The 20,002-nt window shown below is 44.4% G+C and overlaps 1 protein-coding gene across 3 annotated transcripts in view; it reads left to right on the top strand.

The window, feature by feature from the left end:
* Positions 1-20,002, top strand: part of LOC142580500 (ecotropic viral integration site 5 ortholog-like) — a 289,591-nt gene that overhangs the window by 237,258 nt on the left and 32,331 nt on the right. For all 3 annotated transcript variants that reach the window (XR_012827778.1, XM_075691155.1, XM_075691154.1), the window contains 5 exons: positions 1,561-1,704; positions 2,291-2,380; positions 5,814-5,911; positions 14,205-14,265; positions 19,027-19,080. Coding sequence is in view for 2 of the 3 variants with exons in the window: in XM_075691155.1 (XP_075547270.1) it covers positions 1,561-1,704; positions 2,291-2,380; positions 5,814-5,911; positions 14,205-14,265; positions 19,027-19,080 (447 nt within the window). In the remaining variant the exon portion in view is untranslated. The remainder of the gene's footprint in view (positions 1-1,560; positions 1,705-2,290; positions 2,381-5,813; positions 5,912-14,204; positions 14,266-19,026; positions 19,081-20,002) is intronic.

Raw genomic sequence — 20,002 nt, 5'->3', positions numbered from 1 at the left:
AAGTGACGGAAAGAGGCTAAGAAAGCGTTGCTTGTAAAGGCAGGAATGGGAACTTAAAGTCTTCATTGTGCGCTGTCTGTATATGGTTGTAACAGAATTGCAGAGCTCTTTTAAAAGAATACAGCAAAGTTGTTGAGCATGCTTTCTCTAGAACAGCACAGGCTCTACAATTTTTCATTGTGGAAAGGGTGCTGTAAATAATGGGCATTACATGCATAAAAGCACATCTGTTGTTAGGTGAATAATTCTTTATTTTGTTGTCTTCTCAGATATCTCAAAAGCAATAGAATGTTTCCTCTTCATGTTTAAGATATCTACTGTACATCTGCCACATTGGCTCTGAAGTTATGTTGTTGGGCTGCTCAGCATTGGGTTGCATATTCAAACGTTAGCTGTGCAGTTCTCTAACTTTGCATTGTTTGAATCATGGCTGCTGCCCACAAAATCATGGCTGTGACATGATTGCTATAAGAAAATATATGCAAAGGAATTGGGTGCCATTGTGATTACTAGATGTTGGATATACTAGATGCTGTTGCGATTGTACACCCAAATGAGGAGCAGGAGAAACCTGTTGGTGGCATGGATGTTACTGGTAGGCTGCTCCTACAGATTGCACCACATTGTGTGCATTGCCACAGCACTTGTGTTTCGTTTGACATGTCGCCTATCATCCTTGTCCATATCTTCTGCAGTGACACTAGTTACTGTATCTGTTGAATGGTAAGGCCTTCCACATCCTTGGCCATGTGGGTTCATATATCAGGCTAAGACAGCACGATATTAGTGAGCACCTCCTCATTGGTATCATAGTAAAGGCCATGCTGAGTAGTCGCATCCCTGAAGGATGTTCTTTCTTGTTTGCTGGCCGTTTATTGGCATGGTAATGGTCGTGTTGGGCACTAATTTTAATAGTATATTAAAACCCACAGCCATTGTGCTTTGTTTGGGCTTGATAGTGTTAGTCACTAACTTGATTTTCAGTTGAATAAGATGGAACTTTCTTTTAGGCCAGCTGCACTGAAATAGATATTGATGCCGGACTTCGTGATTTATTTACTTAAAGCGGACAGCTGGACTAATTGGAATAGTGACATCTCATGCATTTCCAGTGCTTTAAAGAAATAGGAAACATTGAGAGAAGGAGAAAGATTTGGAAAAAAAAGGACATTTCTTAGTTTTTTGTTTCTTTGTTTGTTTGTGGTATATGAAGAAACAAATATATCAAATGTTGGTTAAAAAAGCTGAAGCAGTAATTATTGCTGCTACATGAGATAAAGAACGTGCACAAATGTGCATGTCCTTTGGCTGTAGCATTTTTACTGCTTTTTAGTTCAGTGAGCCCAAGCTTTATTTATTTATTTATTTATTTATTTATTTTATTTATTCATTTATTTATTGTAATGGGTAGAGCATATCTTTGTCACATGATGTAAAGTGCATGGGAAATTGTTCTTTCACTGTACCTTTCAGTGTATCACTGTTGTAACTGCGAGCCTTTTCTATTTAGCTGTTGTGGTTGCATTATTTCATCTGAATCACATGTCTTTTCACATGCAGGAGCTGGTGCCCGAGATCCACATGCACTTCCAAGCTCAGAGCTTCCACACATCTATGTATGCCTCATCATGGTTTCTCACTCTGTTCACTTCGTGCTTGCCGCACACCCTAGCATGCCGCGTCATGGACCTTTTTCTCTCTGAGGTTGGTCACTTGTTTTGATTGGCTATTTATTTTGTTGCCATTTGTTACTTGAGATTGTGTAAAGCAGCACAGCTTCAAGTAACGTTAGCTCTTTGGCAGTTACTGTTTTATTTTGTACAGCTTATGGGAAGTTTTAAGTAATGGCATAGAGAAAACTTGTTAGTGTGTGTCTGAGATTGCATGTCTAGAAATGCTTGTCTGTATTGATTTTTGCAGCCCACTGTACAGCTTGGTGTGGTATCCAAGTGATAGCATGGCTTTTATTAGGTTGTCAGTAACAAGATTGGCTCTTTGTCTTTACTATGCTTGGGGGGGGCGGGGGGAGAGGGGTATATATGAATCTGAGCCATATATTTTTTGGAAATCGAAGTTATTTTTTGCGCTGGTAAAGTGAATACCTGAGGAAACAATGCACTCTGCAAGACATGCCACTTTTGTGTCTTCTTCTACCTGTCAAACAGCGCTGCTGTGTCCTGCACTTTTGTTGTTCATTATAGTCATTGTCTGCTAGTACTGTGCACCCAAAATACCGATACTTAGGTCGCTCAGTATATATTGATCGATGTGAATTTTGTTCATCCTACAGGGAATGGAGATGATATTCAGGATAGCCATAGCTATTCTCCAATTTTGCAAGGAAGACATACTGCAGCTGGACATGGAAGGCATGCTAAGGGTGAGATACTGGGCTATAATATACCTGCATTAGCATTCTAAGCTTATTAAACATATATTAAGCAGGCTTTCAGAGTATATTATGGTTCTTGCCCTACATTATTTCTTATGATATGTGCAAGATACGCAGTTGACGCCTGTTATAACGGATCCTCATACAATATACTTCTGGATATAACAGACCGTCCTTTTCATTTACTTTGGTCTGTCTGTATTATCAATGCAACAAATTCCACTTTTAACTCCTTTGCTTCCGGCTATTTGGTGCTCAGCTGTGCCTGGTGTTCTGCAGTACATTTTCCTGCTTTGTTCAGCTTGTTCCACGCTGTAAGAAAATCGCTCTCAAATCGGCTACAGACATAACATTTACAAAATGTCTGATTTATTTCGTTCACAAAAGGGCTTCCGTATCAGATGCAGTAAAATAAATATAAAGTGAGTATAAAAAGTTGAAAACGTGCAGGAACGGGAAGTACAGCTTCGCATTTTTTGCGCTTGGAACACCTCTTGGACTTTCTGACATGGTCCTTGAAAACTAGGTCACACCTCAAAGGGTTCTGCTAACTGGTGTTCGGTGGTATGTGCTGAAAAAGAATGAGCCCACTTGAAAGCCTGTACTCTCTTTTCAAGCCTGGTACTCTGGTTGCAACGGCTATAACAACAGAGCGGAGTCTGGCTAGCAGGAAGCTTTCCATTGTTTTACTGTCAACTACTGCTGAAAGTGTGGACAAATATGCCCATCTAGTGTACGAAACCCTAAATAATAAGAAAATAGCCTGCAGTGTGGTGCCATCTATGAAAAACTTCTCAGAACATGCGCTCTAAGGGTGGCCAGTGCACTGCTGACCACCAGCACTGTGGCTCTTCTGGCCTGGCTGGCTCAGTGCCGGCCGTGGAAGTGAATGAGTTAAGAGACCTGCCTTTGATAGCTACAACGGCCAAAATTTTTTGCAAATTTTGTCTAGATGGTACATACAGTTGAACCCACTTACAACAATATTCAACTGCCACGAAAATTGCATTGTTATAACCTATAATTGTTATGACTGGGTTGCATGAAAAAAGTCAAAACAGGTGGATGATGAAATGGGGGGAGAGGGAAGAGCGGGAAGGCAGAGCTGATGTGAGAAAACTATAATGGCGGGGAGGCCAGTGCCCCTCCCCACCACCTTCCTCCATCCGGCTGCTGATTGTGCTCACTCGTTTAACTGATTCCTGGGCACTCTGATCGCGTGTAACAAGCTGCAGCTGTCGGCGTTAAAGAATGGCGCTGCTATAACAACTGCAAAGAGGGGTCACGGGTGGCAAGCGATATGCAAGCTCCGCCAAGGTGGTCCCAAAAGGGGCCTTTTAAAGAATGCGAGAAGGTTGCTGCTGCAACCTGTCTGCTTGAGAAATCCAGAAGAAACGCCGAGGCGAGATCGCCACAAGCATCTCGTCACATACCTACTTCTCACTGGCTTGCATAAGAAAACCCAATGCCCATCAGCCTTGCATGCTTTACACGAAGCTTGCCGACATCCTTGTCCAAGGCATCCACATAGTGCAGCGGAAGGTTCCTCACGAAAACGAAGCCCCGGAGGGACTGAATCATCTGCCCCTGTGAGGTCAATGGTGAGACAGCCTGCCGTACCATGTCATTGCTGCTGTCATTGTCATAGCTATCTGATGCAAGCACATTCACTGCGATCGCCTCATCAATTAGAAGCACTTAGTTTCCAAATCTATAGCCGTGCACTTTATTTTCATCGGCAACGTTGTGCATTGCCGATGATCAGCGGGCACATCGGCTGTCTTCCGTTTTGGCGGCAAGTCAAACCAACTGTTGGTCAAACGAGGCTGAGAAACCGCATGGCCAGGAACGATTTCGACGCCACCAACAAAGACGATGCTTGCAATTAAGCTGCTTGCAGAACTGCGCTGAATGAGGGGCCAGCAAGCAGCATGCGAGCAATCCATGAGCAGCGCATTTTGTGCAGTCCATTATTGTTTCGGAGGGTGGGGCAGCTTAGAACTATGGGCGCAGTCCTTTCATGTTCGGACGGATGGAAGGGCGACGGGAGAGAGGTGTGTGGAGATGGCTGGAAAATGAGTGCGGGGCGGCTGTTGAAGCAGCGGCCCATCGTGCAGCGGCTCGAATTTCTCGTTTTCTTTTTTTCTTTTAAAAAAGTTCGCATTTCACTACCTTTCGGCACGGACATCCAGTAGTCAGACTTAATCGTTATAAGCAATAATGCGGCGTTGGGGCATTGTAGTAAGTGGGTTATTTCACCATGGAAAACATACAAAAGTTGACGGTGCAGTAGTTTCTTATTGTTATAACCAATATATTGTTAAAACCAGTATCGTTATAAGTGGGTTCGACTGTATACAACGAACTTTACTGCTGTGATGCATGCATGTGGCAGTGCTCTGCAATCAACTATTTCAAGCCACTTGCGGAATGTGCAAAAATGAACTCTTTCTTCATGACTGAAAATACTACCGGTAAGCGTCCTGCAGCAATGTACTGCGCAATGCCCCATGCCGAGGGAGCTGCTATAGGCCTAAACTGCTTTGCTTCATAGCTGTAGCTGTAGCCGCTTAAAAAATAACTGCTGATGAATGCAATATGTATTGCTTTGAGAACACTTTATTTCTCATTGCGGCAATTCACACAAGAAAGAAAATAGGCTGTTCTTAGCAGCCAGCATCCAAACTGCAAAGGTTGGGATGCAGTCAAGCCATTTCTCATGCAGTGCAGCTGTGGCTGCATGCGAGCTCCAAGCTAAACTTGCTTCGTATCGCAGCTCTTGTTCATGCTACAACTTTGACAGTGGTCGTCGCTCACTACAAAAGATAAAATTAGGATTTCAGTTTATTATATCGATAATTGTTTCGTGTTAAAAACAACTTTAGCTGATGTTTGTGTCATCTGCAGTAGCGACTCGCTTGTGGGCCGGTCGGTTGGCACGGCAGGGAGCTGGCGACAACGACAGAAATATCACTTGCACCCATGCTTTTGTCAACAGGAAAGTCTTGTCATTGTGCAGTGTAGAGTTAATGCTCATGTGCGGGAAAACTGCCGTTTGACAGTAGTCAATGTCTGGAAAATTCCAGAAAGCAAGAGGCCATGCCACTAAGCATGGCTGTGTGTTTATCGTGCACGTTTATTTATTTTTCATTTAGATATTTAATAATTTTTTTCCAGCTGCCTGAGAGTTCTTATACTCAAACACTAGACGGGCTTATATGCTAAGTTCTGCCATTTCACAACATACTGTGGCCCTAATTTTGAAAGGAACAGATTTGGGATATGACAGACCTTTCTCGCTGAATTATTACAGTCAATTGTAATGAGCATTGACTGTACTTCATGTTTAATTATGCTTGTGCTGGGCTCTCCTGGAAATTTTATTGGTGACCATAGTCACTTCGCATGTTCTTTTATGCAGTACTTCCAAAAGGAAATGCCAAGCAAGTGTGAAACAGATCCAGATTATCTTATAAACCTGGCTCTGCAAGTGAAGTACAACAGCAAGAAAATAAAAAAGTGAGTGTGTTGATCTTGGCTTGTACTCTATTTTGCTCATCTTTATGTACATATGCAGTTTGCATGATCTCTGTATCCTGTCAATCTGCTGGTTGTTTGGATCGTTACTCTTGTGCATGATGTTGCGTGGTAAAATTTTATGACATGAGAAATGTGTTGCAATATTGTAATAACTGCTATATTTTGAACTTGTGAATTAACGTTTGGAAAAAACAGGCCTGATATTTAAACGGACCCTGAAATGATTTTGACAATTGTTTGCAAACATACTAAGTTGGTAGGGCAAGTCCTTGTGGTCATTAAGAGACAGATTTATGCGCTCTGTGTGTAAAGCATCTAATTTATTATAAGGCTTTAAGAATGTTCTCAGCAGCCCCTCGCCGTGCTACTTAGGGTGGGTGAGTGATGTCGCTCAAGCAAGTGATCCGATTGGCTACCCTTGCAACATCATCGGCAATGCTAGAAACATGTCGCTTCATTAGGGTATTTTTAATGCCATATGTGCACATAGTAACTTGCGTAACCTTAAAAATAAATAATGCTTGCAGCAGTGCGACAAACGCCTCTGGAGGCATCCGTCTCTTTTTTTCGTGTAGCGCAAGCCAACAAACATTATGGGTCATGCCAACACATCCCCATTTGTTGTGTGAAGTTCGTCTTTAAATTTTACTCCATGTAGACCAGGCTTAACGAGAAAAACTGTATACGAAAAATATGCGGGAGCACACTTGTTTCAAATCAACCGAAAGTAGACAATAATTGCGCCACTGCACGAAAAAGATGGGAACTAGCGATGGCTGTCTGGGATAAAAGTTGAGGTTGTGTACTGTAGCTTGGGAGGAGGGTAATGTTTAATCATTTGCACCTCTTTTATTATAGCACTCTCACTCGAAATTCTTGCATGAGAGCATTCCTTGAGAGGTGCACTCTGTGTCTAGTGTTGTGGCTAGGGTGGCATTCAGGGCATGGAATCCACCAAGCCCATCGACTACGACGTCAAGTTGTAGAAAATTAAGGAAAAAGGTTTTTTTTTCGCTTAGTTACATGACTCCAGTGCAGAAGCCCACTCCACGCAGGAACAAGTTAACGTCTCGGTTCACATCAGGACCCTCTGTCCTCACTCTCCAAAGTATCTGCTTTTAATCCCGTCGTCTTCCCTAGGCGAGTCGACTAGGGAATCTGAAGACTGTCCAGCAGCAAATCACCATTGTCGACTCTGTTGCGATACCACGCCCATGCTATCCATAACCCACAGTAACTCTGCCTCAAAGAAACTGGTTTGGAATTTGTGGAAGAAAGAAATCATCCGGCAACACCTGGTTTGTTCGTTGTTGCCCACTCCGTCCTTCGTTCAGACTGCAAGGTGAGGCGCGGGCTGAGGTCCTTTCGTGGAATCCTGCAACAGCCGATTTACAGGCTGTCTCGACAGCTGCATAAGTGCAGAGGGATAGGTGGTGATTTGACTCGTCTAATTAACTGCGCTTATCTATTCGTTGACGAGGTTCCCTCCCATTCATCCTTTTCTCTGGTTTCCAGGTAATGGGGGGGGGGGGTGTTGCATTCTCCAGGGTAGCGTACCTCACCGCTGCCGACCAGTTGTTGCGACGCCTGTTTCTCGAAGCCCGACCGGCGTTACTATTGGGTAGCATGGTGTCTGTGAGCTGCAGGCGTCCGGCAGACCATGGCGATCAGGCAGGGACGAGACGACTTCTAGTGCGAAACTTGCACGGTTTATTCAATGGTTGGTGAAAGAGGGTAATGAAGTGAAAAGGTACATTGCGGGGCCCTTTAAATAGGCCCACTAAAATTGTAGACGGTATCTTGCTCACGTCAACGTCACGTGATATGCACTGAGTCCCACGGTGCTTGGCGACGGCACCCACTCACCCGGCGGCTTTTCACGAGCCTGCCTCTGCAGGGGCAACCAACGGAGCCTTGATCGGGGATAGGCGGCAGATCCCTTTTCTTTCACGCGTCTTTGGTTCGCAGAAAGGGCGTCTGGTTGTGGATAGGCGGCTGATCCATTGTCCCAGCTGACGTTGTAAGTTCTCGTCGTGGCTTGATCCTTTCTTCTAGGCGACGTTGGTTCGCGGAAGTTCTCCTGTAGAGCTTGACAGTTCGAGGAAAGGGTCCCTCTAAAGTCACACACACACAAAGGGGCCTGTAATCACTGCAGGGTGCCAGCCAGAATGTCAACCCCTCGAGACAACCACAACAAATTGGGAATTCACCCTCCGTTTCGATTAGGCATGGTGGTCGAGCATCCTTTTTGCACAGGGTGCTACAAGCCAACCGTAACAGCATCTCCGGCAAATGAGGAAGATCCCGACGCGTAGGGGCCAGCAGCCACTGCGCGAGGGATTGGCATTTCAGTAGCAGAATTTCGCTCAGTGGTGACGAACCCCTGGTTCGTAGCTGGTAGATTCCTGGGAGTCGTTCGTCAGTCCTCGTGGCGCTCTTGTGTTTTTTGTCCCTGGTCCGGTCCGGTGAAACTGGACTTGCAAACAGGTCTCGCAACTTTTCGTCTCCTGTTTGGGCAAGCAATCACTCCAGAACAGCGCCGGACCCACAACTACAAAGCGTGCGAGCACAAGGCCCCCTCCTCCAAGATACACCAGGCTTTAAGAAAATAAGAAAAACCCGCTACTGCTATCCCATTCCTTTCGCGTGTCCCCCCCCCCCCCCCCCCGAACACTAAAAACAGCCATTTCTTGAAAGCGTTAAGACGTGGTCGTTAAAATCAGCTAACAATCAACTACAACTTCGTGATCATGAAAAATGCATGAAAAAAAAATACTAACGTAAAAATGCCACGGAAGCCCGAGTGAGCATGAGGCTTTCGTTACTGTAGGGGCACAACTCAGACCGTCGGCATTGCCGTTAAGCTTACCCTTTTTGTAGCGAATATCGAAGGTGTACTGTTGAAGAGCCAAGCTCCAGTGCAAAAGACGTCCGTTTTTCGTAGACATGGACTGCAGCCATGTGAAGGGACAGTGGTCAGTCTCTATGGTGAACCTTGAACCAGCGATATAGCAAGCTAGCTTCTGTACTGCCCGTACTATGCAGGCGCATTCCTTTTCTGATGCACTGTATGCTTCCTCACGAACTGAAAGCTTTCTACTGGCATACTGTACAGGGTGTTCGCTTTCATCATCTCTCACTTGACAAAGCACCACCCCCATACCCCTGTCGCTGGCATCACACTGAAGAATGAATGGCTTAGAGTAGTCGGGCGCGTTCAACACTGGCTGACTCGTTAGTGCTTTCCTCAGCATACTAAAGGCCTTTTCTTTTGCGTCATCCCACTTTACCGTTTGCGGTTCTGTTTTTCTGAGAGCATCTGTTAAAGAACTTGCAATCTCGGAATAATGCGGGATATATCTTTGGTAATACGGAGGAAGGAAACTAAGGAGAGGCCCTGACGTCACTCTTTGTGAAGCAAAAGTGAAGCCGGAAGTTGGCGTTGCTCATGGCGATGCTCCGCTTTTGGGCCACCCTCCTCTCTTGTTTACATCTTTCGCGAAACCACGCCGCGCTGCGCGTGGTTTCGCGCGCGCTCGCGCAACATCCGGCAGAGCACGGTGCAGGTAACACAGCGCAACAAGACACGGTGACTAACGCAAACCCGCCCACACAGCGCCTTTGCCACGGCACGAAACCTACCAGAGCAACACGTGTGAGCGCTCAAAACCATAACAATGCCGCCATTGTGGCCCAAAAGGCGTGGCCATACAGCAAAAAAAATAAAAAAGCAGCAAAAAAATGAGAACCTACTACGTCATTTCCGCCACACTTTTCTCCTAGCGCGCGGAGGGGGTAGGGCCTCTCCTTAGTTTCCTTCCTCCGTGTTTGGTAGTAACCTGCCAAGCCTTGGAATTACGTGATGTCTCGCTTGGTGCGTGGTTGCGGGAAGTTGTCTATTGCGATCAGTTTAACCTCAGAAGGCCGACGATGGCCTTGCCTTATTACATAACCTAGATAAGCTACTTCCGCATGCCCCAATTGACATTTGGGAGCCTTGACAGTTAAGTTCGCCTCTCTTAGATGACACAATACGGTTCGCAGGTGTTGCATATGGTCCACCCATGATGAAAAAAAGATTGCTACGTCATCGAGATATGGAAGTGCAAAGTCCTCTATTCCCCGTAGCACCTAGTCCATAAGACTAGAGAAGAAAAAGGAAGTATTCTTCAATCCAAAGCTTGGGACTTTCGGCCGAAAGGTTCCCATTGGGGAAATAAATGCCGCAAGCCTGCTTGCCTTCTCGGTCAACGGAACCTGCCAGTACCCTCTGACTAAATGAATGAATGAATGAATGAATTTATTTCTCCTGTTTACAACAGAAAGGAAGCAGAAGCTAAAGGCCATGTTTCTGCTCCCGAGCGTGCAGATGAAATTAGCACTGCTAACTCTCTCAAGCCTTTCCACGATATGTGGTATTGGGTAGATCTTGTCCTTCGTGATTAAGTTGAGCCTGCGGTAGTCTATGCACAGTTGCGGCTCCTTTTCTGGGACCTCAACCAAGATAAGAGGCGAGGTATAATCACTCTCCTGGCTTGATTACACCTAGCTCTAACATCTTGTTTATTTCAGCGGTCATGACGTTGACGAGGTGAAATGCGATAAGCTTTCATACGAACTGGGTCCGATGAGGTTAACTCTATATCGTGAACGATCGCAGTGGTCCTGCCAGGTGTGTCTGAAAATATGTCTTTAAATTCAAACACGAGTTCCTTCAGTTTAGCCCTTTGATTGGAATTCAACTCCGCCTGCTCTACTAGCTTGTCAATGGTCTCGTGAATGTCTTTTGCCCCCTTTACTGATGCTAACTCCGTAAAGTCGACAGGCATTTCCTCAGGTTGGTTAAGGGACATGTTCACAATGGCCTCCCTCTCTCGGTAGGGTTTAAGTAGATTGATGTGGTACACTTGTGGTGTCCTTCGTTTTCCCGGTACCGTGATTACGTAGTTTGTTTCAGATAATTTCTGAATTACGTCAACTGGTCCTTCCCATTGAACTTGTAGTTTGTTTTTCAATGAAGGTTTCAGTATCATTACCTTTTCCCCAACTTCAAAGTGTCGCGTTCGAGCTGTCCTGTCATAGTAATGCTTGGCATTGCTTTATGCCTTACGCATTTCCTGCCCTGCTAATTCTTGAGAAGTGTGCAGTCAGTCTAACAGCTCTATCACGTATGCCACAAACGAAGGGTCACCCGCCCGGCCTTCCCAGGCTTCTCAAACAATGCAAAGAGGGGGACCGAAGGCAGCGACCGTAAACGAGCTCTGAATGTGAAAATCCTCTTAACTCGTGCGGTGCAGTTCGAAACGCGAACATGGCTGCCGGCAAGCAAACCTCCCAATCGGCTTTGTGCTCATAACAAAGGGCTTGCAAAAGCAATTTCATGACTGAGTGGACTTTCTCTACCGTGTTTGACTGCGGGTGGTACACTGAGCTATGAATAATTTTAATATCGCACGTTTCCAGAAACGTTGAGGTTAGTGCGCTCACAAAGATAGATCCTTGATCTGACTGGATTTCTGCGGGAAACCCTACTCGCACAAAGATAGACAAAAGTGCGTTGACAATCTCCACTGAGCTTAGTTCTTTGAGGGGCACTGCCTCTGGAAATTTCGTTGCGGGGCATAGTACTGTAAAAATATGCCGATAGGCAGACTGCCTTGCAGGAAGTGGTCCCACTGTGTCTATTATGAGCCTGCAAAACGGCTCCGTGATCATGCGAACAAGTTTCATTGGTGCTTTAGCCTTATCTCTGGGCTTTCCTATGCTTTGACATGTGTTGCAGCTTCTTACAAATGCTTCTACTTCTTGAAGGCAGCCGGGCCAGTAAAATTACTGCAGTAAGCGGTCCTTAGTTTTCCGAGTGCCCAGATGCCCTGTCGAAAAGCCCCCATGAACCAGGTGCAGGAGCTGCTCACGATAGGGATGTGGCACCACGAGTTGGTCAAATTGCACTCCCTTTCAACTGGTGTACTTTCTATAGAAGACGCCTGCCCTCTTGAGGAACCTTACGTTCTGTTTGGCCACACCTTCTTCCACGTCTGGCCTTAGGTTACACAGGGTAGAATCTTTTTCCTGTTCAGCAATCGATGTGGCAGGGCTTACATTTAATAACTTGCTTCTGCATTCTGCCTCATGAGACATTACAGGCTCCACTGCTTTCCTGACCACTTATTAGCTGGTGTACTTTCCGCATTATCCCCTATAGGGCTGTCCTGTTTGGTGCTTGTTGACGAATCCTCCACCAAACCTGTTTCCTCCACCACTAGACATTCGTACACTGCCTTGGCCGCGAGCTCCCTTGCCTTGGAACGAGTTAGGGCTTGCACTATTCCTTCACTAAACCCAATTCCCCTGCGTTGCAGCAAATCCTCGGATTTGTTAGAAAACAAATACGGATACTGCGGCGGGAGATGTGCCGAGATGGTGGCATCAGTGTCCAGTACATACTCCAAAACGGCCTTCGATGTGAATCTTTGCCACAGGGAGACAAACATTGGAGGCCTCTATGGCTTGCCTTATCCAAGCACATTCTCCCGTCAACTGGCCTTCCTCTACATATGACGGATGTACCATGTCCATTGTGGCTGCCGAGTCGCGAAGCACCCTACACGGTTTGCCATTTACCATGAGGTCTCGAATGTACGCTTCTAGCAATTTCAGATTTTCGTCAATACTAGTTTGTGACATCAACACTAGTTTGGGATTTTTGCATCCCACGGAGATATGCCCCATTTTCTGGCAGTTGTAGCAAACTATTGGTTTCTTGTCCTCGAAAGCTTTTTTCTTTTGCCTTTCTGCCCTCTGTTGGGGTGACTCCTCCCTTCCCTTGCTGTTCTCGTCACTATTTCTTGCCGAATCTGAAGTTTCCTTTGATTTATACTGATTCGACTTCGACCATCGCTATGGCTTGTCGAGTCTGTATTTATTCACCTCCTTCTTAGGAGCTTCGTTGCCTTCGAACGCACGGCGAGTTACGTACTCCTCAGTGAGATTGGCCGCTCTCGAGAAAATGTTTACAGCACATTGTGCCACTACTAAGTGGTGGTGCTGCTGTCAACATCTCCAATGTTTCCTTATTCTGTAAATCAATACCGTGACATGCTAAAAGATTGGAATATTATGAACATGTATAGTATGATTAAAGAGGAAAAGAACCTCGACTTCAGACGAGACGTGACAAAGGAGTGGACAGGACGAGCGGTAACTAGCAACTTTGCTGCCATTTTGCTGCTATGTGTTTCATGGTAATAAACCTCAGTTGCTAGTTGCCGCTCATCCTGTGCACTCCTTCGTCACGTCCTTTCAGAAGTCGCGGTTCTTTTCCTCTTTAAACATGTCGGACCAACTGGCCCGAAGTTCCCCCTCTTGAACATGTATGAAATAAAGATTTGTAATGAAACCATGTCTTCCGGCTTGGAATGCAGTGGCACAATATGATGTGTGATTGCCTTGAGCATGGCCTACAGGGGTTGTAAGAGCACTGCTCGCTTTCTGATTTGCAACATGCCGTGCCACCTGCAGCGTTTTCATTGATTCGCTCCATTCTCTATGATAGTACACTGATCACTATCCTGTGAAATTATTTTTTCAATGATTTCAAGTGTCAGAATTGATGAAGTTGAGTCATTTCGAGATATGTTTCTCAGAGGTAGCATCTGCTGGCAGAGGGACCTCAGTTGCACTGGGCAATTAATGGGCAAATGAACAAGCATGGTGCATAGATCACGTGGTGGTGATAATGTCTGTGAAATATTATATTAACCTACACTGTGAACAACTTTCATTAATCTTACATTATATTTCTGCAAATAGTGCAAAAAAAGAATTTTCTGTGCTCAAAGGAACCATGTTGCACTGTATCATGCTAACCTGTTAGGTCTTTCAGAAAATTCCATATTGTGTAAATTGTGTATAAATTTCTCTGTATATATATATAGATATCGGTACTTTTTTGCACATGTGTGCTTTTCTATATAGGTACGAGTGATCTCATTATCCATTTCATATTATCCTGGCAGGAGCTGTTGTCAAGGTGCTGAGACGGCAAATTTTTGCTCCTGTCATGACATTTGTCTTGAATTTATTGTAAATAATAAATATTAAATAAAACACTGTGAATGGGAGCTTTGCATTGAAGACACCGTGGCTCTCTGGTTTCACTGTAATGTAGCTATAAGAGTTGTGTGTGTTGTGAGAGTGGTAAGTTAATGAGGGCAATCAGAATGTGTAGGTGTATGCTCATTAATCTCGTTTTTTTCTTCTTTATTTCTAGGCTAGAAAAAGAGTACACAGCACTTAAGGTTAAAGAACATGAAGAAATGATTGAGCTGAGGGTAAGTGTACAAGGAAAACTTCTACCACAGCAAAAAATCTCTTAGAAAGGCTTTAAGCTTCATCGAGCCAAAAACGCTTGCTGCCAAATGTAACCTGTAAAATGCAACCTGAGAAATGTTCTGTGTAAAGATTTCAAGGGATCAATTTGGATCATGTCTCGCGATTATGGCATGGATGGAAAAATTGTGTTGCAGAATAATAGAAACAGGCATGGCATAATCCCCCGAGTATAGAATTACGTATTTAATTCTATACTCGGGGGAAACACAGCAGTGAAACATAGTAACAATAGGTTCTCATCCCATGTGATGATGTGGCATTGCTTAAGTACGCATGCCTTAGGTGCTGCCAAATATGCTGTGGTTTTCATTAGAAGTTATTTCTTTCCTAATGCAGGGGCTTTTGTGCCTTTAGGTTCTTGTGCATGCGTGTGTGTCGCAAGGCGGGCAACTATGGGAAGTGTCGTTGTTTTCACCACATCACCTGTCAACACTCGACATACTACCCACAGCCTTGTGCCCAGTATTGTCTGCCCACCACTTGAAGCTGGTTGCTCCTTAGAGGGTTTGGCAAGGAGTCCCTCATGAGCAGGAAAGAGGAGTACAAGAAATAATAGGGTTTAATAAACTTAACACAAACTACACAACTTCAGAGAACAAATCTAGGAGTGGAAAATGAGCCAAAGAACAAAAATGGCGCATCAATTATATGCACTCTCTATGCTTACAGGCTATTCCTGGCCTCGGCAGGACACACGTCATGCACACATGCACTTCCTGCAGTAGTCTGAAGCAGATTCCCCCCTGAGCTGTTCCGCTGCTTGCTCGTAGAATGTCGACCAAAGTGCCTTTGTTGCAGTGTCTATAATGTCACATGAGTGATCCTTCGACAAGCATGCAGCCGTTGGAAAGCACATGGTCGTCGGCATTGCAGGCATATTGCCATACAGTAATGTCAGCGGTCCCAACACATCTTAGCTTGCACTTTTCCTATGTCCTTGGTCTCCTTTCCCACTTCTGGCTCCCACAAAATGTCAGTCACATCCTACTGTACTTCCTAAAATGGCACAAGTGGCTGATACACATTTGAATGTCCAGTAAAGAAGAAAAACATCTGCATGTATATGTTTTGTGTTTCATTTTCTGCAGACGTTTTAGTAAAAGTATCTTTAATTGGATTATTGATAATTTAGAAAACTATTGCTGTGAAACCACTTCTTTGAAGTTAAATTTTTTCTGCATGCTATCACCTACAGTGTACTAGATTAGGGGTAGTGGGCCGTGGGAAGGCTCTGTGGTGAAGCAGTTTTCCGAGAAACGCACAGGTGGTTCCGCTGCGTCTTTCACCTGGGCCCTTCATGCATACGCGTCTGATGTTCCTTCGCCCGGCTGGAAAAACGCATTTCAATACACTCCACCGCGTTCTCTAATATACAGAAGAGAGATGAAGAGGGTAAAGAAACCGAGTTCTTGTTCTTTTTTTCTTGCGAGGACACAAGTTCAAAAAGTTTCATTGGTACATGCAAGTCCAAGCATGTGCTGGTGGCACGACAGGCTTATCGGAACCTGCACTGAAAACATTCAGCGTACACACAGGTTTAGTTCTGCAGAGAGCGCTTTATTTACACATAATAAAGTGGGCTCCAATTCGGGCTGTAAACGTGGTTGGACAGCGAAGCTGTAAACGACAGCTCGAATGATTACTCATTGCAATGTAGGTTTGAAGTTTGAAGTTTGAAGTTTATTTTCCTTTCTTCATTACACCTTCAATTCTTCACCTGGCGACATTCACATGCACTTTACCTAGTTATTACATTTCGACGGCCTGCGACTTGGCTTGCGCCGCTACTTCGTGCACCTACAAAGAGTGAGCCAGAGAGAAGAGAAATTTGCCGCGCCTCGTACGCACGCTGCTCTTCAAGAGTCCTCATTATACGTGCGTGTCACAAAACAAATCAGTTGCTAGGCAGGTTCTTCTTGCACATATGAAAGTGTAGTTACATCATTCCATGCTTTCTGTGCAACAGTCAGCAGTTGTCACCACGGCAGTTTGTGCCACGGTGATCTTTACCAACAGAGAAACGTATACGGGGAGCGCTACGTGCTTCTCATTACATGTAGGCATAGGAGCGTCTTATCACTTATGCATGTGGTTCGGATGCTTGTTTTAAGCTTGTTGTTTACTGAAATGTATGCCGTTCTGTATGTTGTATGCATGATTCCAGAGAAAGTATGCACTGATCGCTTCACTTTGCTGAGTGCTTGGACCTCTTCCTTACGGAAGTATGAGCCATAGATGATTATAGTTTTCTGTCGACGTTACGCCATGAAGAAATCCCGGGATTCTAGCCATAGACAGCTGCGCTGTAAAACAAGACGAAAAGAGTGATGCAGCACCTGTTTCGCTTCTTACATGGTGTGCGAGAGTGGTTCTGATGCAACCCATCCAACCTAATGCAATTAAACTGTATTTCTACTCTAGAAGCCCGCAGAAAGTTTAGTCGCCTTTCATTTCTTTATAATTGTATGTTTGGTAACATAAAAATAGATCTGCCTGACAGTATAAAACCCTTAACAACACGACACACACGCCATGGCCATGAATTTGCACTAACCCCAATCTTTGCCCGATCAAAATCTTTCAAATTCAGTTATTTTCCAAGAACTGTGGAAGAATGGAATTCTTTGCCGTCTGATATTTTTGGTTCCAATAATTTTCTCGCTGAGTTGGAGTGTCACCTTCTCTCTTAAGCTTTCTTTTTTTTTTCTTTTTTCTTTTTTCTTTCTTGCTTGCTTTTTGTTGTCTGTTGTTTTGTACATTCATGTTGGATGTAACCCACACCTGCTTGGGCCACCACATTGGCCTGCAGTATTTTGAAATAAATAAATAAATAAATAAATAAATAAATAAATAAATAAATAAATAAAACGTATGGCAAACATACGTCCAGCAGATAACGCCGCCTTGTGTACTTCCGGAGTTCATGAAGACTGTCTTTTCGATCATGACGGCACGAGACTGACTGGTAAAAAGAACTTTAGCAGGGAAGAAGTTCGGGCGTGTTGGTAGTTCAATCGTAAGCTGGGATACATAGTGCAAGAATGACACAAGGACGAAGCAGGAATACGGTATGAGCGCTAACGAGTAACCAAAGAACAAAGATCAGGAGGAACAGCATAGGAAAGGCCCAAGGTACTAGAAATGCACTTTAGCAGGGAAGAAGTTTGGGCGTGTTGGTAGTTCAATCATAAGCTGGGATACATAACTTAAGAGCGACACAAGGACGAAGCAGGAACACGGGACGAGTGCTAACGAGTAACCAAAGAACAAAGATCAGGAGGAACAGTATAGGAAAGGCCCTCGTTAGCGCTCGTCTCGTGTTCCTGCTTCGTCCTTGTGTCGTTCTTGCGCTGTGTATCCCAGCTTACGATGTTAAAAGGGGCATGAACATAAGAAGCACCACCATAGTTGGGAAATTTGTGAGCAGCCCACTGCTCTGTCGATTGAGGCACATTCCATAAGTCAAACAGCATCTACTGCACGTCGATTGCCGGCTCATCCATTTGAAGCTCATCAACTTGCAAGCAGGTTCTCATCGACTGCAGCTTCTACGCACACCTTTTTTCTTGGAGCTCTTTCACATGCTGGCACCTTCGACAGGTACTTGGGAACATTCGGCAGAATGATCGGTACTGCGTCTGGTGAGAGCAGGGGCTTTCCACGTAGTATACGCACTGCTTTTCCATCAATGACATGAACAGAGTCTCGAAATACGTATTTTTCTTCGAACTGTAGCTTACACACAGCATCAGTCAGCTCCAGGGGCTTATCAACACGGTGAATGTTCCAATTCCAAACACAGCGCCTTTCGTCGTTCTTGGGGACACCAAACAACATCGGCACATTCTTCACGCCGCTATACCCACTTCAGCAACCGGGAGCGAAGCAGTAGTTCTTCCGACAAGGCTTCATCATGTCACCTCATCAGTTAGAGAAAAAAACTGCACATGAAATAACAAATGCGCGCACAAAACACAGAACAACACAAATGCGTGGATGAATGCAGGTGACAGCCAACGCGCAAGCGTGGCAGTGGCTTGGCGGGCACGGCGGGCTCCAGGTGAAATGCTCCATAGCGCCGCCTTGCGGCCGCAAAGATTTTCCGGATTTTCTGATTCACGCGCACGCATTGCCCACACCTCTCTCTCGGCCCACTACCTATACTATCTATACTATCTATCTATACTATACTATGCTATCTATACTATACTATCTATAATATCTATACTACCTATACCACTATACTATCACCGTTTTTCTGAGTTTTCAGTGTTGCTATCATCTGTACACTTATGATCAAGGGAACTTGCAGACCTAAATATTCTATTAAACAATTTTCGTTATGTTTTCCAATGTTTCACGCGAGTATAAACACTTTCAATGATAAGGTCCCAATTGCACCACAACAGTGTGTGGGACCTTGGATATCGGTAAGTGGTCCCTCTAGTACCTCTTGAATATCATTTCATTACTCGGCTAACAATATATTATTAGCAACTTGGCATCTCGTAACGTTTTTCTTCATGCAATGTATTAGTAGTGCTGGAGGAAATTTAGTGTGTATGCGTGTTCGTCAATCCTTGTCATAATCTTTATGCTCTTGAAAGTTCATTAAGTAGAACTGCTTTATATCTAAATTACTGCTGGCAGAGATCAAAGGTTTCTTACTCAACCTGGCATTCTCTCTTTTTGCTCTTCAGAGGCTTCGTACAGAGAACAGGCTTCTAAGACAAAGGATAGAACACCTTGAGCAGGTAAGACCTACAAACAAGTTTTTTGCATTACATCATCATGCTAAATAGTGGGTAGCAAAGGTTTGGCGTTGTTTTTTTAACTGATATTATCTTGGGACAATAGAAATTCGCTGTTGTTCTACAAGGAAGCATGGGCCGTGTGTGGATCAAAAAAAAAAAAAAATACTGAAAGATAGCATTGGTGCATGATCTGAGCGAGTGTGCTGCTGCCATTAATCACTCAAGTTGTCACCTGTAAAATACCTGAACAGGCTGACAACCATTTTTTTGTGCCTAGCTGTGATTGGTACATTTTGTTATGGGAATGGTTGCAGTCAATTTCATGTAACAATACCTCCCTAGGATTTGGCCATATTTTGCAGGGTGGCAGCATAAAGTGCTCATGTTGCTTTCTGTGCCTGACTCTTCAGGCATTATTGAAGCATTCCAGATATAATTGTGTTCTACCTACATCAGCAGCAATAGGTGAAAGGTTGGTGGGGCTCTCTTGTAGAGTGTGAGATGCAGGCCTGACCAAGCAGCTGGAGTGGGAAGTAGTTTTTTTTTTCTGCCAATTTCTCTGGGCAGCTTCCCTCTCAGCCCATGTTGCTATCTGCTGATTAGTGTATGGATATTTGCTGTATTCTAAATGATGTATTGGTGACAAATGCACTGGTGCATAGCCCATTGTTATAGCTGCATAAACGTGGGAGGTGCTAGAGGATATAATTTCAATGCCTTGGTGAAACCCAGAATGGTATGTCAGTGAATTTTATAAGTTAACTTTGGCATCTACTTAAAGTGTATGGTGTGGATGTCTCTTAAGTCAGTAATGTTCATTTTATTGTAAAAACAAGCAATAAAGAAAAGAAAACACGTGGTAACTTATTAGTTTGCAGCTTCTAACACTTTCTGGTGTTGTCTCACATTTAACACTCTAAGA

This window comes from Dermacentor variabilis, chromosome 1 (assembly GCF_050947875.1).
Source record: "Dermacentor variabilis isolate Ectoservices chromosome 1, ASM5094787v1, whole genome shotgun sequence".
NCBI lineage: Eukaryota > Metazoa > Arthropoda > Arachnida > Ixodida > Ixodidae > Dermacentor > Dermacentor variabilis.
Note: the sequence above shows the minus strand (reverse complement) of the source record. Positions and strands in the feature narration are given on the sequence as shown.